Source organism: Simochromis diagramma, unplaced genomic scaffold (genome assembly GCF_900408965.1).
Source record: "Simochromis diagramma unplaced genomic scaffold, fSimDia1.1 OVJJ01000091.1, whole genome shotgun sequence".
NCBI classification, from domain to species: Eukaryota; Metazoa; Chordata; class Actinopteri; order Cichliformes; family Cichlidae; genus Simochromis; species Simochromis diagramma.
Window position 1 is genome coordinate 1,209,736 of NW_024386901.1, and position 25,631 is coordinate 1,235,366.

The 25,631-nt window shown below is 39.6% G+C and overlaps 2 protein-coding genes across 6 annotated transcripts in view; one reads left to right on the forward strand and one right to left on the reverse strand.

Moving 5' to 3' along the window:
* The window catches only part of pla1a (phospholipase A1 member A), a 34,037-nt gene extending 23,721 nt beyond the window's left edge, over positions 1-10,316 (forward strand). Inside the window, exons 7-13 of one of the 4 annotated variants that reach the window (XM_040034673.1) lie at positions 438-466; positions 2,463-2,555; positions 3,826-4,008; positions 4,535-4,624; positions 4,945-5,050; positions 6,068-6,225; positions 8,656-10,316. In XM_040034673.1, the coding sequence (XP_039890607.1) occupies positions 438-466; positions 2,463-2,555; positions 3,826-4,008; positions 4,535-4,624; positions 4,945-5,050; positions 6,068-6,101 (535 nt within the window). In that variant the 3' untranslated portion in view covers positions 6,102-6,225; positions 8,656-10,316. Of the gene's footprint in view, positions 1-437; positions 467-2,462; positions 2,556-3,825; positions 4,009-4,534; positions 4,625-4,944; positions 5,051-6,067; positions 6,226-6,562; positions 7,827-8,655 lie in introns of those variants that run through there. The other 3 variants (XM_040034675.1, XM_040034674.1, XM_040034676.1) reach the window with 3 other exon arrangements.
* Positions 9,402-25,576, reverse strand: popdc2 (popeye domain containing 2). Of its 2 annotated transcripts, none has more exons than XM_040034687.1 (4): positions 22,916-25,576; positions 19,497-19,605; positions 17,079-17,523; positions 9,402-11,452 (listed from the first exon to the last, which is right to left on the reverse strand). In XM_040034687.1, exons 1-4 carry the CDS (start codon positions 23,407-23,409, stop codon positions 11,376-11,378), a joined length of 1,125 nt encoding a protein of 374 aa, XP_039890621.1. In that variant the 5' UTR covers positions 23,410-25,576; the 3' UTR covers positions 9,402-11,375. The 2 variants fall into 2 exon arrangements, with proteins under 2 accessions (XP_039890621.1, XP_039890620.1); XM_040034686.1 differs by having other exon boundaries at positions 16,938-17,523.
* Positions 25,577-25,631: the final 55 nt, after the last annotated feature.

Consider the following 25,631-nt stretch of genomic DNA (forward strand, 5'->3'; position numbering starts at 1 on the left):
AGCCGAGTCTCCAATTCAGTAATCCTGGCCTCCAGCGCTGCAAATATGCTACATTTGTTACAGATATCATTACTGCTAAAGGAGGCCGAGGAGTAACTAAACATCTGACACAATGAGCAAGAAAGTGCAGGAGGGAGAGGTGAAGTAGCCATGGTGCTAATGAGTCGGCTACGAGCTAAGCTAAGCTAGCGAGACAGTACAGAGACAGTGAGTGAATACTTTGGCTATAAATTAGGTAGTGAGTACACAGAAAGTGTGCTTCGGATGAAGCACGTGAAGATTATACTATGAAAGAAGAATGTATTTAAAAGTTGTTAATTAAATTGCTAAGCAAATAAGCTACTCAGAAACACCACTGTGTTTGAGCAGGAACAGGAAGTGATACTCTACCACAGAGCGAGCGAACACCAACTGAGAGCGCCACCAAGAGTCAAGAGTACCACTGTTGTCTTCTGTGGACGTCCAGGTCTTTGTGCATTGCTGAGGTCACCAGTGCTTTCTTTGTGTTGCTGTTCACACCAAAATCTTCCAAATGCAAGCACCACACATCAAATCAACTCCAGGCCTTTTATCATTTTATCTGCTTAACTGATAATGACATAACGAAGGAACTGCCTAAACCTGCCCATGAAATAGCCTTTGAGTCCATCCATCCATCCATTCGCTTCTGCTTCTCCTTTTCAGGGTCGCGGGGGGCGCTGGAGCCTATCCCAGCTGTCATAGGGCGAGAGGCGGGGTACACCCTGGACAGGTCGCCAGTCTGTCGCAGGGCCAACACACAGGGACAGACAACCATTCGCGCTCACATTCACTCGCACATTCACACCTAATGGCATTTATGTTTTTTCAAACCAAGCTTGATTTTTTATTTATCTTTTTTTTAGCTCTAAAAAAATCAATCAGACCAATCAGAACACTGCATTTGCCAACTAATGTGCTGTAACTCAAAGTGCACACTGGTACTGAATATCCAAATAGTAAAATAATACTATTTTACTTAAGACACGCAGCTAGACACTGCTCCAGGTCTGCCAGTTCTGAGATTATTTCTCTGCCTCCTCAGATGTGGTCCCAGTTCTGCCAGCAGGAGTTCAAACTGGCCAACATGAAACATATACAAGAACTATCCAACCCTGCTGCTGCTTTGGGAACTGGATTCTGGATGAACCCAGAATGTCTCATCATGGCTTGATATTGACTTTTTTGTCACAATAGATTTTTTTAGGGTGGATTTTCTGCAAAAACAAACCCCATTCAGTGTGTGTGTGTGTGTGTGTGTGTGTGTGTGTGTGTACATTACGCAACAAAATCTGAATTTCACGTTGTTTTTTCACAATAGATTGTTGTGTAATGGTCTTAACACACAGATGCATGCATAAACATGCTTATTTATCCCCAGCATTGTTCCAACTACTTACTGCCAGACCCTCCTGTCTCTGGACAGCTAGACAAAAAGTGATTTCTGGTATTTGCCAAAAAATGATTGTAGGTTTTTAATTAGTTGTAAATTACTTGTTGGCCTATTTTCTGTGAAACATATGTCAAACATATCTCTTATGAGTGATCTCAGTTAACAGCCATTTTAAGCCAGAAAGAACATTTTGTCACCAGGTAGAAGCTACAGTCAGTTTTTGGTAAACCAACTTTAACACTCATAAATAAAATTATGTAAAATTCTCATTGATATTAAAAATGTGATTTTCAAGAGAGATCAGGCCAAGAGGGCAGCAGAAACTGCAACAAATATAACAGTTATAAAGATATTTTAAGTTGCCAAAAAAAGACTGGACTGATTATAAGGTAGAACACAGTATGTACAATAACGCAGTCATAAAGATAATTGTAAAACAGATAATTTCTTTACTTCATATATAACCCCTTTTTGTAAATTCTGTTGACTGCAGACTATTTATGAATATAAGCAAAGATATTCGGTGTAAAACACGTGTGTATACACACACACACACACACAGAGTTACTACAAATCACTTTTTGGCACAACACCAGCTAACAGCCAAGTTTAGCTAAGTATACTAGCTAAGCTAGGTTTGAGTTTCCTAAAAAAACACACTTTACCTCTGATAAACAGTTTGATTACATTCTCGCATCCTATGAGACTTTGTTCGCTCATGTGTCCATGTCCAAAAGTGTTACATTCACTTCAAAGAAAGTTTCACTAATAACAGCTAACAGAGACTAACAGTAGCAAACAGTAGCTAACAGTAACTAACAGCAGCAAAACCAGCAACACTTCCACATACCTTTACCAACTCACCTCACTCACCACTCTATTTTTTCTAAGTCTAATAAAATGTCTTAAAAGACTGTATTATTAGTTCATTGGAAGTCTTTTGTATTTAACGCTTGTATTACAGCTGATAAAATCACATTGTGTTTATACCTGAAATTTTGTTTGCAGTGCAATGTAGCAACAAATTGCTGACAGTCTTCTTCTGTATCAGATTTTGGCATCTCCATCCCTGTTGGCCATGTGGACTTCTTTCTGAATGGAGGGAAGGACCAGATTGGATGTGCACGCTCCAGGTTTGACTCAAGTAAGTTCAAGACCCACTAAAACAAAAACAAAAAGAGAGGGGGTAACTAGAAGGAAAGGATCTCTTTTTTGTTGTTTTCACATTGGTGTCTTTCGCCCTTGTTTTTTTGTTATAAATGAAATTCCAGTTACAGATGAGTAGATTTTGAGCAGAACCAGTTTTTCGTCTGGACATTTTTTTCCATTACTTTAATGAGAGTCTCTGGACATCTGTCTCCCTTAGTAGTTCTACAGGGAGTGCAGAATTATTAGGCAAGTTGTATTTTTGAGGAATAATTTTATTATTGAACAACAACCATGTTCTCAATGAACCCAAAAAACTCATTAATATCAAAGCTGAATGTTTTTGGAAGTAGTTTTTAGTTTGTTTTTAGTTTTAGCTATTTTAGGGGGATATCTGTGTGTGCAGGTGACTATTACTGTGCATAATTATTAGGCAACTTAACAAAAAACAAATATATACCCATTTCAATTATTTATTTTTACCAGTGACACCAATATAACATCTCCACATTCATAAATATACATTTCTGACATTCAAAAACAAAACAAAAACAAATCGGCGACCAATATAGCCACCTTTCTTTGCAAGGACACTCAAAAGCCTGCCATCCATGGATTCTGTCAGTGTTTTGATCTGTTCACCATCAACATTGCGTGAAGCAGCAACCACAGCCTCCCAGACACTGTTCAGAGAGGTGTACTGTTTTCCCTCCTTGTAAATCTCACATTTGATGATGGACCACAGGTTCTCAATGGGGTCCAGATCAGGTGAACAAGGAGGCCATGTCATTAGTTTTTCTTCTTTTATACCCTTTCTTGCCAGCCACGCTGTGGAGTACTTGGACGCGTGTGATGGAGCATTGTCCTGCATGAAAATCATGTTTTTCTTGAAGGATGCAGACTTCTTCCTGTACCACTGCTTGAAGAAGGTGTCTTCCAGAAACTGGCAGTAGGACTGGGAGTTGAGCTTGACTCCATCCTCAACCCGAAAAGGCCCCACAAGCTCATCTTTGATGATACCAGCCCAAACCAGTACTCCACCTCCACCTTGCTGGCGTCTGAGTCGGACTGGAGCTCTCTGCCCTTTACCAATCCAGCCACGGGCCCATCCATCTGGCCCATCAAGACTCACTCTCATTTCATCAGTCCATAAAACCTTAGAAAAACCAGTCTTGAGATATTTCTTGGCCCAGTCTTGACGTTTCAGCTTGTGTGTCTTGTTCAGTGGTGGTCGTCTTTCAGCCTTTCTTACCTTGGTATTTTGTCAGTTTTCTTGTATTTTTTAGTGTACAGTTATGTGATATGTGACCACATGAGGGCGCTGGACGTCTACATGAGCGCGCTGAATGGCTCGTGCCCGTTAATGGGGATCCCGTGCTCCAACTATGAGGACTTCCTGAAGGGACGCTGTATGGACTGCGACATCTTCAGAGGGAAATGTCCAGTAATAGGTAATAACACGTGGGTGACCACCTGCAGCACACGGACTGCTGCTGCTCCCTTTTATCTGCTGTTAGTTTCTAACTATCCTGTGTCTTACTGTGAAAAGCTGTGAGTGCATATTTTGGGAGTGTCATTTGTCTCTACAATAAAAACGTTTCTCAGCTCGAGATTAATATGACACTGAGTTATAAGTTATATTAATAGTCCTGCAGCCTATAGTGCTGCCTCATTATTTTTACAAGACTTGCTGCTGTCAGTGGTTCTTCCATTCTATTGCAAAACACTTGTTCCAACAATACAGTCTATTAACTATAAAGTAAATCTTAAGTATTTATAAAGTTGTTGTGACATTTCACTTAAAGTAAACTGGATAGGTTCTTTTTTGCTTCCACCTCCAGTGGAGCCGACACTGTCACGTCGGCTTTTGACAGCTTCTTATTGTTTCAGCTTAATATACTCTACATACTCATACAGACATAGTTAATGCACGTGAAATTACTTTTGACTCATTCCTTTTAATTATGTGTGTTCCAGGTTTATCAGAAAACAGTGGGATATCTATATCTCCCATTCCCAAAGAGCAGACGCTATTCCTCCTCACGACTTCTTCACAGCCATATTGTGGTGAGTGTTGCAGTGTATTTGTGAGACGGGGTAATTTTTTCATTTTTTCTTAAAAAGAAATGTTATCTTCTTGAATCTCCTGTTAAGAAAAATTTAAAACTCTTGAGTAGTTTGAATGACGTTCATTAGACTTAACCTCTCGTCACTACACATAGAAGGCAGCTAACTTAAGAAATTATTTTAATCATTTATGCACTCTGACTCTTCCCTACCAGCCCACCAATAGCAAGATTTCCTCTTTCTACTAAACTAGCACGGTTTAACAATTCCTGTTTTACCGTACTTTAAAATGACATTTTTCCCACTGTTCCCCTGCTCAGCTCACCACATCCTGGTGGAGTTGGAAGTTTCGAAACTGGATAAGAGCGCTGAGATTGAAGTGACCCTGACAGCTGACACCCTGGAAACAAAGCAGATCCTCAGGCTGTAAGTATCACAAATATCATACGTATGTCATATTGCAAAGATCCTACTCTTTAAAGTTAATGAATAGTACAATATGTACAGTTGGATGTACTGTTTTCAGTTCCATACCTAAAAAGAACAAATTAAAAATTAGGAATGACCAAAACTCATCGCTAGCAGAAAATCTGACTTTAAAAATGTCTGCATTCAGGATCTGAATCCCTGAACATGCACTTTATTGGTAAAGTATATCAACAGTTTCGGCGTTCCCAAAAAAGCATCTGTTCTTGGTGTTGCGGATCCCACATGAGGTGACTGCATCATGTAGGTTTTGTACCTGTGCATCCTTGATCTCCACTTCTGTTACATCCCAAAGTGTCCTTCTGAATTCAGAGCAGGTTATGGTCTCATGAGCACGTCACTTTCATGAGACCCGTTTGAGAAAGCAGCTTTTTGCTTTGTGATGTTTAGCATTATCCTGCTGGAAGCTGCCATTAGAAGATGATAAGTTGGGGCTATATAATGATGCACATGTAGGCTGATGTCGTTGTAGTACTGCTTATTTGGTATCAAGAGGCTCAAAGTGCCTAAATAGTTGATTGAAGACATACAGTAAAGGAAGGTGAGCTGAGATCTCAGTAACTGTTTTGAATAAGACCAATGATAAAGATAGATTGTTCCTGTGTTTACAGAGACTAAAAGACCAGTGATGACTATTGGTAGTATTTTACATACCAGTTTGCAGGTAAATTAAATTCAATAGGAATGTATTACCAAGTCATTCTTGTAAGCAATTTTTGTGTATTGTTTTTTCTTTTTAGTGTTCACTTTTTATTTTTAGCAGACGTACTGTATGGGTAGAACAGTTCAGATGGGGAAAGTTTTGGGAAAACATGTTTTCAGAGCACAAGTTTAGTGAGTTTAGTCATTTTTTTATTACATCTGAAGAATGGCACCACGTTGTTTAGCTGTGACTTCCCAGTATGATAAATGTTGATTGTGTGAAAGCGCCTGTCTCATCTTGTGTGTGTATTACAGTCAGACAGATTACAACAGTGGTACAGTACGGTGATGGCTCACTCTACCCCCCCAGTGTGAAATCAACTCCATCAGGCTGACAAACACAGGAGCTCGCTTCTACAGACAGGCAGAGATCCACGTCAAGTCTGCTGTGTGACTGAGTTTCCCTCTCTCAGGTAGGACGCAGACACAACATTGCACATAAATACAGTTCAGTTCAGCCGCCGGTCCTCTTCTCATTGAAACAAATTACTGGACTGCTTTTTTTAATATGTTCTGTAGCACATAAAAAGTCAAACACAACATTTACCAATGAATTTTAACAAGGCACGATTTACAGGCAAAAACCTGTATGCTCAGCATATGCTACAATTGCTTATTCCATCCATCCTTTCCATTTTCTTAACTGCTTATTAGGGTCATCGGGGGGCTGGAAGTTTATCCCTGCTGTCTTTGGATGATAAATTTGCCAAAATATGTAAAACACACAGCTTCAGTTTGTTGTTATTGCAGTTTCCTGTTACAGTACTTTGGACAAACAGAAGCAAACGTTGCTGCAATGAGTCAATGAAGGTATAGTTTTCAGCAATACATGTTGTTGTTTTGTCACCCAAAGCCTTACAGCAAATTGCTCTACAGAAATGCCAGCGATGGTGTTCTCTCTTTAGGTAATTAAGAAACAGGGTAAACGGACATACTAGAGAATAGTGTCAGGTCTGTCAGCTGTTTAATGTGCCAGTCCTGCAGTCTGCTGAAAGGTTATGTCATGATATGAGAGAGAGTTGAAACCAGACCGTGCCAGTAACACACAGTGTTGTCCAAAATGTAAAATCCATTCATTCTGTCCTTTTTGTCCCACCCTTAGGTTGGCATAAACCTGAAATGACCCTGAAATGAGTAGTTTACAGAGCATTACTGTTCCTCAGAAATCACCAGTGGGCGGCCTTCTCTTTGTGATCAGTAGCTGGAAGTTGAGTTACTTGAGCTTCAGATTAAATCTAACCTTTTGCAGAAAGTGTGAATTTGGCCAGTATCAAAAATGTGCTTAAAGTTGCTTAAATAGTTCTTTATTTCACTTCGGGGAGTGTAGAGAGCTGACCACATGATTCATGATTGCGCCATCTCGTCTCCCACCCCAGTGTTTCCTGTTTATCTCGCCTCTCTTTCTATGAACAAAAAAGGCTAACAGGCCAACATTAATCATCCTAAAAATCAGTATTTGGACACTGACACCATGTTTGTAATTTTGCCTCTGTACACCACCACAAGGGACTTTAAATCAATCAAGATATGATTGTAGTGCAGACTTACAGCCATTTTCAGAAGCTGAAAAGTAATTGGACAAACTAACATAATTTTAAATATAAGAACTGTTTTTAATACTCTATGAAAATCCTTTGTAGTCAATGACTGCCTAAAGTGTAGGACTCATGGACATTACCAAAGCCTACAGCTGCCTTCAGATGCTGCTTCTTTGTGAGTGTCTTTGCATTTAGTTTCATCTTCAGTAACTCAAAAGCATGATCTGGTCATGCTACAGAGTCTACAGAACTGTGCAGACTCTTTCAGATGTTTTTCTAATCGGTCTAATCTGGCCTTACTGTTCTTGAGAATAATCAGTGGTTTGCACCTTTTTTGTATTTCCATTCATGAAGGTCGACTTTGACAGTTATGTGCAGGGGTGCACATAAGTGGTCCGCAGGTGTGCATGCGCTGTCAAAATAAAAGACGCGCACCAGATAAAAAATTGCAACGCGCGTTTGTGTGCATGTAAAAGGCACTGTTTTTGTCCGCTACCGTGGGATTTTCACGGCATATTCTGCACCACATCTCTGTGCGTTCATCATTTGTTTGAAACCAGCTCACCTCCTGCAACCACTTTTCTGAGAATACGTGCTTCTTTTGCGGTTCGGACTCCTTCTGACATTTGTTTGGAGGTGGAGGAACACCAAAGTAACTGCTTAAAGGAGTTGATAGAGTTTAAGAGAGGAGGAAATGTCTGTCCTCCAGAAAATCTTATGTACGCAATCGCGCGTTGCAACTTCTTATCTGGTGCGCGTCTTTTATTTTGACAGCGCATGCGCACCTGCGGACCTCTTATGTGCTCCCCTGGTTATGTGTCTACCTCCCTGAGAGTGTTCTTGACTCAGATGTTTTTCTTTACCTTGATAATAATTTTCCAGTCATCTACTTCTTCTGTCTTCCATGGTCTTTTGCTGGTACTGCTGATTGGGCAGTGAAGTCCTCCTTTATTTGTTTAAGATCATTTCTAAAAAATTTTCTTTCTTCTTCAAATTTTCAAATGCTAGACTGGTGAGCTGTCCAGGGTGCACCTCGCTTCTCTCCCTGTGATAGCTGGGATGCTGGCATAGTCTCCAGGATCTGCTTAATATGTCATGGAATTATAGGAAACGGGGCTCATTTGGCCATAAAAACTGTTTATCAATTGTCCAGTTACTTTTGAGCCTCAGAAAATGGGCACTGCATATAAAAATGTCAGTGATTCCTAAACAGTTACTGGATTCTTACAATGAATATGCTACATATATTCACTTGGACTAAAGTCTGTTTTGCACAAGTGTGTGTTTTTGTTTTTATTCTTTCAGGCGCAAAGATCCTGTGTGTGTGAACAACATCAACATCAAACGGGGAGCTCGGTGGTCCCACGACCTTGTGCAGTTGTGTGACTTCTAAAGAGAATGATCTCCTCGACAACAATTGAAAGTGCATAGTGTGCAGCAATCTGACCTATGAAGATACTAACACAGAGATGGTTTCACATTTTTATACCTTGTTTAATTTTGAGAAAATATCATTGGAGTTCAACCTCAGGGGGCGGAGCCTTATATTTTCTAACATCATGACTAAAACTGGGGGGGAAAAGGTTATTTACATTATCAGTATTTCTGGTACAATATTATTAATATTATAATTATCTTTCTTTTTTGCCTATACTCACTAAAGCGTTGAAGTGTTTATGAAACCAAACAGTCTAGTTTCACATCCTAAACCCTTGTTTTTTGTTCTTTTAGCATTAAATGCAGCAACAAACTCTTAACCATGTCTTTCTTTTCTCCTGATTTCAGGGCTAAAAGGATTTGTCCTTTTGCACTGAGGTGAATCTGTGTGTACTTTGACTTTTTGAGGGTGGAACATAAATCATTTTGATCATCATCACAGTGCTACATAGTGCGGTTGGGACAGATATGACAGGAAGCTAACAGTCAGAAAATAAACAACTTAAATAATCTGGAGAAATCTTGGCCCCATGAAAGAATGTTTTCTAAATACTTAGACTTCATTTTAGTCTCATCACTCGTCTTTTGAATTCAATAACACACAAATACCGTGATTCACATTATGCCTGTGTATTAAACACACCAATGTTTAAAAACATTTTTTAAAAATCAGGCTTCTAATATATATCACCAGAGAGCATGTCAAAGGATGAATTTGGTAATCTGATCACTAATCTAAACATGACACATCAAAACATTGCAGTGAAATGGTAGAAGACAACAGAACCAGTTGGCAGGTAAAATGTTCCAGACAGGTCTGAAAAGATCAAAGATACAAAGCCAAATGCTTTCCAGAGCTTGAAGGAAGATTTGATTGTAATGTACATCTGCCAATGTTAAGCTGTTTCATAACTTAAATCATGTATTGTCAAAGCTATTTAAAATCAGACCCAGAAAATGTGCAGCAACCTTCCTACATTACATTAACATTCATTATAATAATTACTATTATTTATTTGTGAAGCAAATTTCCAAAGTGAAATGTAACATTAAATCACGTGAAAATCAAATCTGAATAAAAAACAGTTCCAATCTGAAATGTAAGCAAATTTAGTCACATAATATGAAATGACATTTTAGACATTAAATGTGCTGGTAGGTAACAAAGTGAAGGCTGCCTGTCCTCAGTTCTACAGTGCCAATCAATATGATAGTGTAAATATGATTTTATTTGGGGCCTAATTCATAGATGAGGACATGTTGATAAAATATCAGCAAGATAGCATGTCTGCTGGAGAGATGTTTCTCTGAGTCTTTTAATTTGTTAAACATTTGATTTTATAGTCTACTGTAGTTAAAATGTTAAAGGCAGATTTCAGACTCGTGGTAGAGAGGCCATGAAAGATCAGATACACTGCAACTGAAGAAAACACCAGCAAATGGAAAAATGTAGCAAAAGCACAAAAAAACGGAACTTCTAAAGATGGAAGCGCTAATTAGCATTAGCAAAACAGAAAAAAATAAAGTGGTAAAACACTGCAAAAGCTTACCAAAACAACAACACAAAATACTGTTTTTTGGAAGACATTAAAGTGACAGAATAGCTGCAAAAGTGCCAAGCTAACAGTCAACGGCTAATAGCAAACATGTCGCTACAGTATTACATGAATCATGCAATTAAAACACACATTACCTGGATCATTTCCTCCCTCACAACAGAAATAAGTTTTTGTTTGCTGAAGAGATTTACCACTGAAACATTTTTCAATGGGGTCAGTAACATCGCAAGCGAAATAATACGAGAAGGCCCAAATTGAGATTCACTAGCTTAGCTATAATTGCATTACATGCTAATTAGCTTAAAAATATTAATTGTGATGCATAATTTTGGCTGTTCCACATACACAATTGACCATGTGCACCGTGTACTGTGGCCGTAGGATCACTGCAAAATTCTACAACAAAATAACCGGCGCACGCTGAACCTGACTTCTGCTACTATGGCTAGTAGCAAACATGTATCTACAGTACTGTATGAAGCATGCGATTAAAACACATTACCTTCCAACTTTTCTCCCTCACAACACAAATAAATTTTCCGCTTCTTTTAAACGAGTCTCAGTGCAATCCTTCATGTTTAGGTTTCTGTCACTTTCACAAATTATTGTCTCCCAAAAAACACTTATGTTGTGAGATTTTGTTTTTTTTCTACTTTAATATCTGTTGAGTTTTATTCACTTCCTTCATGTTTTATTCAACTTCTGTGTTTTGTTTTGTTTTTGCTTTTTGCAGCATTTTTGTGCTTGCCAGTGTTGTCTTAGGTTGTAGGTCATTTACGCTCTCAGGGTCACTGTATTTTGGGATAGCAGGGCCTAAAGGCCTAAAGACTAAATGGTAACAAGGAAAATGTTAACACTCCTAAATAATATGTCAAACTGTTAAAAGATGTCAGTAAGGTTTGTTGTATGACTTAAATTTTAATTCAAATAGTTAAATGTTAAGAATTTATATTCTTCATACTCTGGACTGAAGAACAGGAACAGAGAAAGAGGAGGAGATGGTATAGTAGTGTTTCCAGGAGAGACGTCTCACAGTTTAGGGGTTTCAGTGGGAGCCAGCGGCGCTCTGACCCTCTGGAATCGAGGTGGTAGATTCCCATCACCTCCTGCAAAGCCAACATCAAAGCTTAAATTTAGTTCCATTAAGTTAAGATGGATGCGATCTTGCAGCAAACTCGTGTCCACACCAATTTCCTAATTGCATTACAGATGACGAAAACATATTGCGCTCCTATAAAGTGAAACAGTAATAAGTAGCAAACTAGAGATACTCTTGTAACAGGATCACACGTGGCATGATGTCAGGTTCTTGGATACCAACTGGCTGCTGAGAGAAGTTTAAGGGATGTCTGCCAAAAAAGCCTTACTAGTAGACAGAGTGCATTGGGTTGTAGTGGATCCCTTGACAAGCACTAGATTTTTGCAGCAGTGTTGTTTCCTTGGTGAAACTAAATGTTGGACTTATTTCTATTTTAGACGTGGTTGGCTTTTTTTTTCTCAGTTAATTTGTGGTTAGATTTAGGCACCAAAACCACTAGGACCTTTTCATGATGTTAACCAGCTGTTAGGAAGCTTTTCTGTCATAAAATTCTAAAGGCAATAACACCCACCAATTGTCACCTTTGGCCTTCGTTTTGATGTAAGCCACACAGATGTAACAGTTCTTGCACAGATGAGATGAAATCTGTCTCAGTGTGTGCCAAAATACTCAAAGCTACCTTTGTAGTTCCTTGTATAGTGTCCTCAGGAAACACTCATTTAAACTGGAGTTTTACTGATAGTCAGCAGTTTGTTACTTGTAGGATATGAGAACATATTTCTAAGTTTAACTTCGTCCAGACAAGGTGGGCACCTCTGTGCTGGGTCCTGGCCATGATTTATTTATTTTTTGTTAAATGCAGCCGGTGCAGTTTTTCAAGGATTATCAAGGATGACACATTCATTGAATTAATCCCCCCCCCCCTTCTTTTTATAGGTTCAACAGCTTCCTTGTCACTGACTCTTACCCGCCTCCAATTTATATTTTAAATTTTCTCATTAATTGCAAGAAAAATTGTCAATATTTGATTGCCCCAAGTATTTCTGTGATACCCAAGGATGTCCAATCCAGTGCTACAGTTTTGCAGTACAAAGAGACACTGTGGCACTAAGTCAGGGGCGGGGAACTCCAGGCCTCAAGGGCCGGTGTCCTGCAGGTTTTAGATGTGTCCTTGATCCAACACAGCTGATCTAAATGGCTAAATTACTTCCAGAAGCCTGGTAATGAACTAATCATTTGATTCAGGTGTGTTGACCCAGGGTGAGATCTGAAACCTGCAGGGACATCGGCCCTTGAGGCCTGGAGTTCCCCAAAACTGCTGCAAGGAGTCACTGGTGCAAATAATACCAGAAGAACCAAACTGAGATTCCCTAGGTTGGTCATAATTTCATTAAATGCTAATTAACTTAACTATATAGAATTGACTATGTGCACCCTATGGTCACTGCACTAGCTGCCTTGATGCCCTTATCATGTAGGTTATAAAACAAAATAACGGGCATGCATTAAACCTTTCCATTTGTCTAGGTTCAAAAGCAGGGCTGGGCAACTCCAGGCCTCGAGGGCCAGTGTCTTGCAGGTTTTAGATCTCACCCTGGGTCAACAGACCTGAATCAAATGATTAGTTCATTACCAGGCCTCTGGAGAACTTCAAGACATGTTGAGGAGATAATTTAGCCATTTGAATCAGCTGTGTTGGATCAAGGACATCTAAAACCTGTAGGACATCGGCCCTCGAGGTCTGGAGTTCGAGACCCCTGTTCAAAAGGTTGTTGACCCTTTTCCCTCTTGAATACTTGAGTGGATTTTAGCATTTACACTCTCAAGAAACTACTGTGCTTGCCTGTAAATAGCCAGACACTACACGGCAAATATCTGCAGTATACTTGTTCTGTGTTCATATTATTAATGTCATGAATGTGAATGTTGAATGCTGGTCACTGCCTGCTGTGATTCAGAGGAGCAAACGGCTTATGTTTTTCTTCAGTTCCATTTCAGAGTTTACGGTTGCTCATCCACTCACACACAGACCTACAGATGCGATGACTATGACACATTTGCGTGCAAGAAGAGGATTTCTTTCCTTGTAGTGCCTGATTTTTGAAATTTTGTGAGCATATGATTGCTTGTCCAACCCGCTTTGAAGTCATTGACTCCAATCTGAACTGAGAGGTATGCTGCAGCTATGACAGATTTGACCTGCTGCTTCACAGCTGCTGTGCAACCCAAGCCTGACACTGACTCCACTGTCCAGCTGTGAAACGTGAGCCTCCACCTGTGATTGGGCAGGGCAGACAGAGATGGAGGGGAGGGGTGAACAGATAAGCAGACAGAAAGCCAAAGGGTGGGGACACTGGATTAATAGCATGGCACGGAATTTTCTGAACATCCCCTAAATTTACAAGCTCTAATCCTCGTCAGATAAGGACAGCTGGTGCCTGCCCAACCTCAACAAAGCCTCATCATCATGTAATGAGACAGATGAGAAAGGAAAGAAACAATTCCCCACAGACACACACACACGGAAAATACACCCACACACAGGGCCCGATCGACTGTCTACAACCACAGTGGGCCCACTCTATGTTCATTTGTTAAAGTGCTTTCACTATTTACAGAGAACAAGTTTAACTCTGCTAACTGTGCCAGACATAACTAAGCATGTGAGCTGCGTGGCCAAAGCACACTAATGCATAGCAGCTGGCAGGGAGGGAGTTCTGATTTTAAAGCATGGGAGGAGGCCAGCAGAAAAGAATTCCAGCCACCATTTAATTGCAATCTACCATGAGCATGAACTAGTTAGAAAGTTTTTAACAAAAAAAATACAAGTGCAATGATTAGTCAGATTTATTGTATATGTTGAATACTTTTAAATGCAAAAGAATTCCTCTCAAGATAAATGAAATAAGGGGAAAAGAGTCAACTTTAGAGCAAAATGACCTTTTAAATCACCTGTTTCGCTAGTGCTGGATGATGTGATGGTGCATTGAACAAATGTTGGCTAAATTAAGCGATCCAAACTATTAACTGTGTGCTAGCTGTAATTTAATTTTTTTTTTCTAATTGATAAGCCTTCAATTTGACCTAATCTTAGCACATTTGCTAATAATGCACATGTATCTATTTAATAATAGAAAAACGTGTCCAGTTGTCAAGGAATTACAGACCTTTGGTTTGATTTTTTTAAGTTTAAGTAGAAACACCTTCACTTGAATTTCCAAGCTTCTGTTTCTGAGGTCAAAAACATGAACTTTGAACCTCATAAATGTGATTTTCTTTTTAGGATATTCTTAGGTCATATATACACATACTTTTCACATATGTACTTTAACACAAAAGAATACATATGTAATACAAAGTCTTATATGTATAATTTTACATGTAAAACTTTTATGCACTTTCAAAGTAAAAGTATTTATTATTCCCTTCCCTTCAGTGTGTTAATGATATAATTATTAACAATAATATTATAATTTATTGTTATTAATCCGTGAACATCTAGGCAGAATATTAGATGGCTGAGACTTGTCAGATTTTATATAATTAACCTTTGAATATGTTTTTGGGTCATTTGAGCTGTTGATCTGTCGTAATGTAAATAAGGTAAAATTAAAACCACACTAATTCTTGTTAAATGCAGTGAAAATGGAAATACTTAAAATGAATGTACAACCAAAACAAACACTCAAATGGACTCATGTTTTTATTCTGAGACTCTACTAGAGTAGATTTTCCTTGTTTACACATCAAAATAATTCATATTTATAGTTGTGGTCAGAAGTTTACATACACTCAACATGGGCATGATGTTGAGGCAGATGCGAACTGTTATTTTTCCAGGGTAGAATAGCTCTTTAATGTCTTTACAAAACAAGAATTGGATGGATTGTTTTTTGTTTTTGTTTTTTCTCTAATCAACATATGGTTAAAAGTATACATGCACCGTTTACTAATGTTTGGTTAAATGTTAAAAGTTTAATCTCAACCAGATGCTTTTGGTAGCCATCAATAAGCTTCTCACATATAACTGTGGATATGTGACCACTCTTCTTGTCAGACTTGGTAGAGTTCATTGAAATTGGTTGGTGTCTTGGCACAGACCCAGTTTTTAAGTGTATTCAACAAATTTCAAAAGTTGAGGTCAAGGCTTTGGGAAAGCCATTCCAGAAACTTAATGGAGCAATTTCTAAACAACTGCAGATTCCAGGATCATCAGTTCAAAGAACAGTACCAAAGTACAAGCTGTTCCCCTTTTTCAAGTTACAGAGCACTTTGAGTGCTCAAGTGAAAGTGGAAGCAATATATAAGAACCAGACCATTTATTCAATGTGTCATCTTGTTGCCAAGCTCTGGAAGTAAACTGCAAACTGTTAACCAACTTCCTCTCATCTCAAGGTAAGGGTCATGACCAAAAAGAAGCCTTGCTCCAAAATGAGCTTGACTGAAATTTGCAGCTTCTCACATAAACAAGCCAAAGTTTTATGTTCAGACGAGACAAAGATTAAACTATTTTTCCACAATGATGAGGTATGTTTACAGGAGTCGCAAGGTTTTCAGACCTAAAGACACTTTACCAACTGTCAACCATCATTTTAAATAATGAACAAGGAAGAGTATCTCCAGATTCTTCAACTTCAACTTGGAAGGGATAAATCAGGCTAACATTAAGATTCTGGAATGGACTTCAACCTCAACCTCATGCTTAATGGTCAGATCCATGCCAGGATATTAAGCAATTTAAATTCAGCCAGAAAGGTGGTCAAATACCCAACCAGAACTGTGCCAGAAGCTCGTCAATGGGTTGTATGTATCCAAAATTCAAAGTTGTGCACCCAATTCTTGTTTTTGATCGTCATTAAAGACGTGTGCTGTACAATCATTCCACTCTGGAAAAAAAAAAAGAAAAAAAATCAAGCCCAAAATTACCATGCCCATGATGCCTGGATATAAACTTTAGAATTGAGTTCAGTTTTATTTTTATATGGAACCAAATCACAACAGCAGTCATCTCAAGGTGCTTTATCTTGAAAGGTAAAGACCCTACAAAAATCCAAACACATCTGTATCCTTGTATCTTTCACTGGGCCTTTGTGCAGCCCCTCAGTTCATCCACGCTCTGAAACAAGTTGTTTTAGTGCCTGACTGGCTACTCCTCACAAACAGGTTTAAACAGCACATGGGTGGGACTACGATAACCATATTATGAATATGTTCTCTCTTTGACATCATAAAGATCCACGATGAGTAAAACTTCTTGCCCTCAACTTTTGACTCACAAGGATTACTTGATGACTTTCTCATTTGAGACTTGTTTAATAAGAGCATCCGCCATCTACCAACATATATATGACAAAAATGAGGAGTAAGAGTAATAGGTCCACTAATGTTGAATAAAATAATGATTATATTAATTATCATATCAGTCATTATCATTATAATGATTAATATGATTATATTGCAACACAAAGCCGGGTTAGTAACAAATGTGTACCACAAGCCTTCCATGCACACACACCACCCCATGCAACCCTTCGCCCAGGTGCGATACTTACATGTAGCTTAAGTGGTGCCCCCGTGTGTTAGCTCCAGCACCCTCCCTCTCTACCTCAAATATTCCCTCTCACTGCCATAATCCGTTAAGGAGCCCGCCACATCAGCAAAGTCCTCCAGGACTAGGCTGGTGGAGTCCTCACCAATGGGCAGCTCCGGGTCAGACGCCCAGGAAGGGTGATAAGGGTCATGCAAGGGTTCTTCCACGGCTGTCTTCATTGGTCCCTGAGGTTTGGGCTGGAGAGGCTGAGGTTTAGATCTGTCAGGCATCTGGTAGGTGAGCTCTGGGTCTTGGCACTGCTGTTCAGTTTGTTGCTCCCTGGCAGGGCCTCCATCACTACCGCTGCCACCCTCACTGCCCTGCGAGGCAGGAGCTAGCACGTGGTAGAGGCTTGGCAGGCGGATGTCCAACAACACGCCACTTTTGATGTAGAGCTTGTTGTTGAGGTTGTAGAGCTTTTCAGCAATGTCGTGTCCCAGCATTACAGAGAAGAGACGGGCGATGTAGCGATCCTTTGATATCACCATGTAGAGGCGGCGGCGACGCCATGAGATGTAACGGGAATCTTCCTCTGCTGTCAGGGTCACCTGGGCAGAATGAATGACACACCATACTATCAGTGTATAAAAGAGGCACTTTAGAACATTTGACCACTATTAGCAGCATGGAACAACGTCATTAGAAGCTGGCTCCGGTTTTGCTTGCAAGCACTGGAGCAATAGCCTCACCGACATATTCTCATTCCCAAAGCACCACATACTGACAAAGCTTCCAGGTAAAATAAATGTAAAGAAAGAAAGGAAGAAAGAAAGAAAGAAAGAGTGTAAGTGCCTGAAACCTCGATTCTTTTTAGTGACCATCAGGGGGCGACACCTAGTTGCAAAGAGAGTCCAGTTGCATAGATGTCTGTAAGAAAATGGACGTGTTTCAGATTTGTTTGGTGGCCTGAGAGGTCAAACACACTGCAACCTAAGAAAACACCAGCAAACAGAAAAACGCTACCAAAGCATACAAAACACAAGAGAAGTAATACTGTGGAAACATCTTTGCTATCAGTCGTTTAGTGTTAGCCTGTTCTGTCACTTATTCTGCGATTAATTCAACTTTTTTTTTTATTCAGCTTCCTTTGCATTTGGAGTGTTTTCTATTTGACAACGTTTTCTTCGGTTGCAGTGCGTTTGATCTTTCAGAGTCACCGTAGCTTTGTGACTTCATTTTTTTTAGGAGTTAATCGTCTCAGTCAGTTGTTTATTGTAGAACTTTTTCTACATTTTAATGTCACATTTAAAGTAGAATAATTAATAGGTACACTTCATTTGTGGCTAACTCATTATTGATAAGTTGGATGTGAGTATTCCTGGGTTCCTCGGTCAGCGCCACCCCGATCTTATGACTTGTGCTTTAAAAGACTAAACAAAATAACAAGCCAATATTTATCAAAGTCTAATGCATAAATCAGAAGTCACACTGACTATCTTATAATAACTACTCCCTGCACAGCAGGTCACTTTGTGAATTATATTGAGTTTATGGACTACTCTGAGCCTGCTAAATGGGTAATTGTGTTAAAATGTCACACTGAGAGTTCCTCACCAAGCTCCTGTATCCGAAGAGCTGTGAATAAGATCTCCCTTGCCACTCTACTTCATTCATTGACAGTTGGGTTTGTAATGTAACCTTGAAGGTTAAAAAAAAGCTACTAGATGTAATTCGTAAAATATAACTATTTATTACAAGTGCAATTATAATTGTTTTAAAATGATCAGTGTATTTGCTGATACTTTTAAATATAATAGTAAATTAAATATCTTTTGGTTTTAAACTGTTGATCTAATTAAATAATGTCCTCAGGGTGACATTTATTATATTTTACCGTTCTGTAACATTTTAAACACAATAAATAAATAAAAAAAAAACTGCTAATTAAATGATAATGAAAGCAGCCCATACACCTCTGCTTGTATTAGTCCACCTCATCAGATGGCACACCCTCCCTGTCTGAAAGCCCCTTAAAACTAAAGCACCACCTAACCGTCCAACAAGATTTCGAGGCCTTGTTTCTACTTTAACTGAACCAATCAAATGCAACAGGATATGTGAAAGACAAGAGGACAACTGCTTTTCCCTGTTCAGCTTATCAGTGAGATGCTGAGTGTGATGGCCGGCAACAAAACACAACTTGATATCCACTTCTGGTTCCTCATTCAAGCTCATTCAGTGACAGCTTTTCAAGTTGATTTTACTTCCACACCTGAGATTTACAGAATTAAGCAGAAACTGCATCAGTGTCCTGTATTTGGTTGTTGATCAATGGTCATGACAATTTGTGCAATTAGCATCAAGAAACTGACCTCACAGCCCATTGTTGGTCAGTGATGCTAGTGTTGGTCATTATGCAAATGTACAGCTGGGGAAACCTGCAGTCAGATGAGACTGAAGAAGTCACTTGGATGAATGACGAAACGTTTCACCCGCTAAAAAATGCCAAGTCCAGGTGAACAGAATCAGATTTTTGGGATTTCCTTACCTGGATGACTGAGCATGCATAAAGACACTGTACCTGGAACTTTCCCTCCTCGTTTGGTCTAAGAGACTCCCACTCGGGAGAGTCGAGGAACTGGTGTCGGTGGATGTAATGCAGAAACTGGCCCTCCAAAGACACGTTGATCCTGAGACAGAGAGCAAGAGATACAAGGTTAAAAAGGGAAACGGGATTAAGAAGTGATAATGACAGCAGAGAGAGTTGGAGGTCACAGCAGGTCTAAGACACTGGAGGTGGATATGGGCAGAAATACCTGTCGCAGACAAGCTACCGGACTTTAGTGGACAGAGGTTAAGTATGTTATTGCTAATCAAATGAAGTAAGTTTTCAAATAGGTTGAGAAACGGGACCTATTACTTAGAATTAGCAGCTCTAATAAACAATCGTGTGCAGGGATTTTTTGTCCTGAGGTTTCTTGCAAAAGATTTTAATTCAAGTCATTCCCACATGTGCTGCGGCACCACTACTACTTTGTTTGTTTGTTTGTTTTAAATTAACACATGATTCTTTCATTTCAAGGACCAATTATTTCTCTATGCACGACAACTTTATTGTGTTTTGTTCTTCATTCACTGTAGGCTGAACGTGTTCATATCAATGATGGGACTATCGTGTATATTCGGTCATCTGACTAAATCTAAAGTCAAATCTGAAGTCACTACAACCTGATGAGGGCAAGCTAAGGCAAGCCCAGATTACAGACATTTGTATTGGAAAAAGCTGTATCACTGTTATTATGTTAATGGATTTCTCTCTAGAGCCTATTACTGTGTGCTAAAACTGCTAGAAGCATTTATTTAGACACTTCAAAACAATAGGTGTTAATTGCAAGCTATTTTCCAGAGTGTTGTTGCATTAATTACCCTCAAGGCACAACCAAAGGTATTTCAATTGGGGAATCCCATTCTAAAAGTGTCAGTGCACTGCTGGCACTTTGGCATATGTACTATATGGTCCAGATTTTGTGGACACAGGCTTACTCCAGAGTTCTGTTTCCCCGATTTGATTGGATTAACTGTTGTTCCTGAAGGGGAGCAAATACATAAAACCAGGTTCCTACAACTTGCTAAACCTTTCCAAATCTTCCCAAAAGATGCAGATTTATGTCCACTGTTTTTAAATGAGAGGTCACATATGTATTTGGCTGTGGAATACAACCATATCAAGCATCTGGCTTTGAAAATTACTCATGAATTGCACACAAAAGAAAGGCTTTCTGACACAACAGCAATAATACGTGTTTCTGGCAAATCAGAAGATGCAGATGAATAGAAAAATAAAACGGAAATCTTTGCCAAGGATTCACAGCGTAAGAAAGGAAACGTTTAGCTCATTTGCTCGTAGTTCCAAATTTGGCTTGTAAACTCAGAGCTGTCAGCACCGTGGCCAACATTTAATTTAAGGTAAGAGGAGCAGTCAGTGTCACTCTCCTGTCGGGAGCACAAAGATATGATTTAACCAGCTGGCAGTGAGCAGGGGGACGACACACCAGTGAGTCACAGACAAAAATACTCTGTTTACAACATTTCTCTTGTGTAGCTTCCAGGACTGTGAGATCTAATGCAGCTCTGCTTTGAGGATGTTTGGAGGAAGAGGACAGAGTTCCTTTGACGGTTATGTACTGCCAACAGTCTCAGAGTCATTAATTAAGTTTACTTTTAAATATTTATGTAATGTTATTGGGGGAGGGGTTTCCCAGTATTGGAAAAATGTAAGCCTGCGGTATAAATTGACATACTTTAAGCACCTTCTGCTTCATTTATTCGGTCTGTTACAGCACTCTTATTAACTTTGCCTACTAAAGTGACACTCTGTGGCAGTATGTGGACAGAATGTCTGCACAACAATGCAAAGCACTCATGCAGATTGTGTCTGCATGCATTTGAGTTTCTACATCGAAAATAAAGAATACTACAGCATCTTTGCAACTGTTAGCCTGCATGTGCATATAGGCCCAATAATAAAGGTGCAAAGTTTTTGTTTTTAACATCACTGTTGGTTAGGGTGCTCTGTGTTTTTAATTAACAGACAAAACTACTGTATTGTTTTATTATCCTTGCCCTCATTTTCATCATTTTTTACTAACCAGCGAGGACCTTTAAGCAGATAAATTCCAAATTAAAAAAACAGAGAAAAAGGAGAAGAAATCAGAGCTTGAAAAATAGTGAAAATTGAATTCTAATGAATGTTATTGTTGTTCCATGCCAAGTGGCTCTGTAACTGGGCAAAGGCTCGGTCACACTGGATTAAAAATAGAACAGCAACCTCAATGCAACTGGAAATTGGTAGCTGCCCTTTGATTACACTAAAGAGACTGATTGCAAGTAGTTGCACAGACCAAATGGTCAACCACTTTTGATTGCAAGGTGAATGGACAGGTCACCTGGTGGAAGGCAACCTGTCTCAACACAGCTACAGTCCAGCTCTGACTGACTGCAGTCACTCAGATTCATTAGAGAAGGTTTGCAAATCGTTGCCTTCTAATTTATAAATGCAGACAAACTGCCAACAGTTTGCAATTAGTCTGAGTCAGCTTGCACCAGTAATGTTTTAAATAGAAAGGCTGAATCAACTGGTTGCCAACTGGTTATATTGCAATTATGTTCCAATATATTGCAAAAAGACCACTGAGACCCTGTATCATTTTGGGATTTTTGCTGATTCTTCATATTTAATCGCCATATTATCACAGAACGACTGCCCAATTGCCATTTTATTGGTATATTGCTTGATTTGCAACTGGTTTCAGCTAAATGCAGGTGGCCACCATCTTTAGAGCAACCGTTTCAAAGACAATGAGACTGCAAGTTCATTGCACACAGCTATGGCAGTTTTGGTAAGACTCACAGTCTCCAACATGTTCCCTGTATCACCCTCAAAGGTGATACAGATTTGGTGTTTGCAGTTTATTTCTACTTTTAAAAAGAGCTTTACCTACAAGTATTTTTCTTTTATCATGCAGGTGTTTGGGGATTCACAGAACCCTCGATGCAATACAGTAAGATACAATCCATGATAACAATCACTCTACAACACTACTACAGCTAGCAAAATCGAAGATATGAATACCACCAAAAGAAAGTAAAAGCAGTAGCTATGTGTGTATTCACAACATTTTGAGATAGGTTGTGTTTGTATTTTTATGTATGACTATTACTGTGTCAGTTCTTTTTATTAGCTCTCGGATTAGCTTTTTCCTGCTGATTGCCACTTCATTAGCCTGATTTTTCTGTAAAACGCCCCCACCAGGAGTCATAAAGCAGGGATCTTGGCAACTTAAAGTGGTGCATCACAAGACGATATAATAAAATGTAGTGCTACATGTGTTTTACATGTGTTTTATGGCCACACTTGAGGTGCATGCCATCTTGGAGATGTGTGTCAAAGTGTAATCGTCTGCGCGCACAGACACACAAACACATTGCCCACTCACTCACCTTCCAGAAAGCAGAAAGGAGAGCCGGTCAATGGGGGTCTTTCCCTCCACAGCATAAGTCTCTCCTGCTTTCAGCTCCAGCACCTTGTTCTCAAAAGCCTTTGCAATCTCCTTGAACACCTGGACAGGCACGCCCAGGGGCAGGTAGACCGCCTGGTAGAGGGAGGCCAGCTCCTCACCTCGTATGCCCTCCTGGTGCAGCCGGTAAAGGAGGTGACAGAGCTGAAGCAAGCAGACCAGCAGTAGAAGCAGGTTCCAGGTGAAGACATCCAGGCCGCACACTGTAAGCAATCCCCACAGAAGAAGACACAGGAAACCAGGACAAAGGAAGCCGAAGATGAAGAGGCACCCGTAGGCCCCGCTTCCTCCCATGTAGCCCAGAAACAGGATGGTGTTACCCAACTGGTAGATGGCTCCCTCTGTGTTGTTGCTCCAGCCATCGCAGAGAGGGGGAAAGAGCAGGCTGTCCAGCAGGCTAGAGTTGTCTGCACTCATGTTTAAATCTTTTCGAATAAGTTCTGGAAAGGTTCTTGGTGCACAAAGCAAAGTTTGTTTGTTTTGTAGGTTTGTTTGTTTTTTAAAAAGGGACCAATAAGACTTGTTTTCCACTCAAACTAAGTGCTGTTTCTGTCCTATTACTAGATCATCTGTTTGGATTACAGCTTGATTAAAAATAAACAGCCTGATACTGACCAAAAATGTCAGAGGTAATTGTTTGTTCCCTTGGCGTGCAGCGGCAGAAAATTCTTCACCATGAAGATGTTATCACGACTCTATTTGTTGCAGAAACACAGCTGGAATGGGTTTCCTCTGTTTCTTCTCCTCTCATCATGCGTCCCTTCCTCTCTCCTCTGGCTTCTCCCGTCTTTCCCTTCCAAGTTTTCCCGTAGTCTTTCTTTCTGTGCTTTTCTGTCTCTTTTTCTCACCCTCTGGCCTGCACCGTAGAGCCACCAGCTGGAAGAGAAAGGGATAAGGGAGGCGAGGGGGGGAGTCGATAGGGCCCTAGAAGGATAACCATGTTTGGAATTGAAACCCAAGGAGGACAGAGTGGCAGACAGAAAGCAGGCCTGCTACTTAACATAACAGAAAGAGAGAAAGAGAGCACAAGAGAGACAGAGAGGGGAGAGGGAGGCAGGAAACAGGAGGGAGAAGAGGGACTATAACAAGTAGTATCTCAGAGAGACTCACAAAGTGTCACCCACTTTTTTTTATCTGACAAAGAAGTTCCTCCAGGGGGGTTCAGAGTTTCACACGGGCTTCACTGAGTCCAGTTTGCTCGCAGGAAGTGTGGCTCTGCTGGTGCATATTTAGAGACACTGTAATAAGTAGGATGGCAGCTCAGGTCAGATTTCAGGTATAAACACACACCAACATCGCCTCACATATCCGGCTCTCAGTGTGTGGACAGCTCACAGGGACTAAATATCAGTCTATATGAATATTGCTCAGTGAAAATAAGAATGAATGCTATTTTAAAATTAAAACTTTGCAATGGAAATTAATATTAAGAAGTGTTGATTTTCAAGGTACAAGAATACAAAACTCCATATATTCAGCAACAGTGCTTCCAGTTTTTGACTGATTTTTCTTTCTCTCCGTTTGGCTGTTTGTGTCGCTGTTGCCCTGCCAGTTGTCTCTGGTTAACAGGAGGACAGCAATCTGAATCCTAGTGAATAAAAGCAGATGAAAGCTAGTTGGGCTTCTTATGTCTATGATTTCCTTTAGGGTACGGTGAGTGATGAACCAATATAGCAGCCAAACATCAATATTGGCAATAAGGAGACACACTGTTTGCAGTACTAAATGATCAGAGATAATGTAATCAAAAAAAGGACTTTAAATTCAGTGCAATAAAAGTTACAGCCAGACGTGCTTTTTCCTCCCGTCAGGGTGGAGGGTGTGTTTTCAGTGCAATTTGTCGGAGAGGTGGATCACGTGCAAAAGAAGAAAGCAATAAATGTAGGCGAATTTCTCAATTGCTTCATTTTTAATTTGAGAAAAAGAGCTTTGGTTTTAGCATTCTCCATGAGCACCCTTCTGTGTAAGATTTCTCTAATTTGTTGCAGACATAAAATTATGAATGTTAGCTAAGTGAACAGATAATCTCTCATTTTAAGTTAGTATAAGCATGCACTGAATTAAGAATCTGACATGATTTGAGGTGACTTTTAAACTGCTGACTGGCAACATATATATAACATAAGTTTCAAACTGCAAAATTATAAAACACATTAAATTAGAAAATGTAAATTGTAACATAACTTATGTTAATTGGAAAGATTGTTTATACAGCCTGTGTACAATATTGAATCTTTTATATTAATAATTTTACTTTACACTTGTCAGCCTACAGAGATGTGAGAAACACTTCCTACATGACTACTGAGGGACATTTACTATGTTTAAAGTGGTCCTATATATGTAATGGTATACATATACATATGTATGTATATATTCCCTTCAGTGTGGGCATAATATGAAGTGAATTAGGAGTGTTTTCCAATACACTATCGCATTCCTTTCAAGTGTTTTTTCAAAGTGTGAAAATAATGTCCACAGCCAAGCACACTTCAGTGACAGTGACACACTGTGGAAAAAGAATGCAGATATGCAAAGTATTGACTTTGCAGGGGCAAGAGTTATTTTTAACTGTAAGTGCATACCAGGAACAGCAACTGTGGCAAGCAACCGTTTCCCTTGGCAGAACTGATCTTCAA

Excerpts from the sequence above, each read along its gene's own strand:
- popdc2 (XM_040034686.1), bottom strand. The coding sequence starts at position 23,409 with ATGAGTGCAGACAACTCTAGCCTGCTGGACAGCCTGCTCTTTCCCCCT. Across the intron at positions 19,606-22,915 it reads TCCTTTCTGCTTTCTGGAAG|GATCAACGTGTCTTTGGAGG; the intron begins GTGAGTGAGTGG and ends TCTCTGTCTCAG. Across the intron at positions 17,524-19,496 it reads ACGAGGAGGGAAAGTTCCAG|GTGACCCTGACAGCAGAGGA; the intron begins GTACAGTGTCTT and ends CATTCTGCCCAG.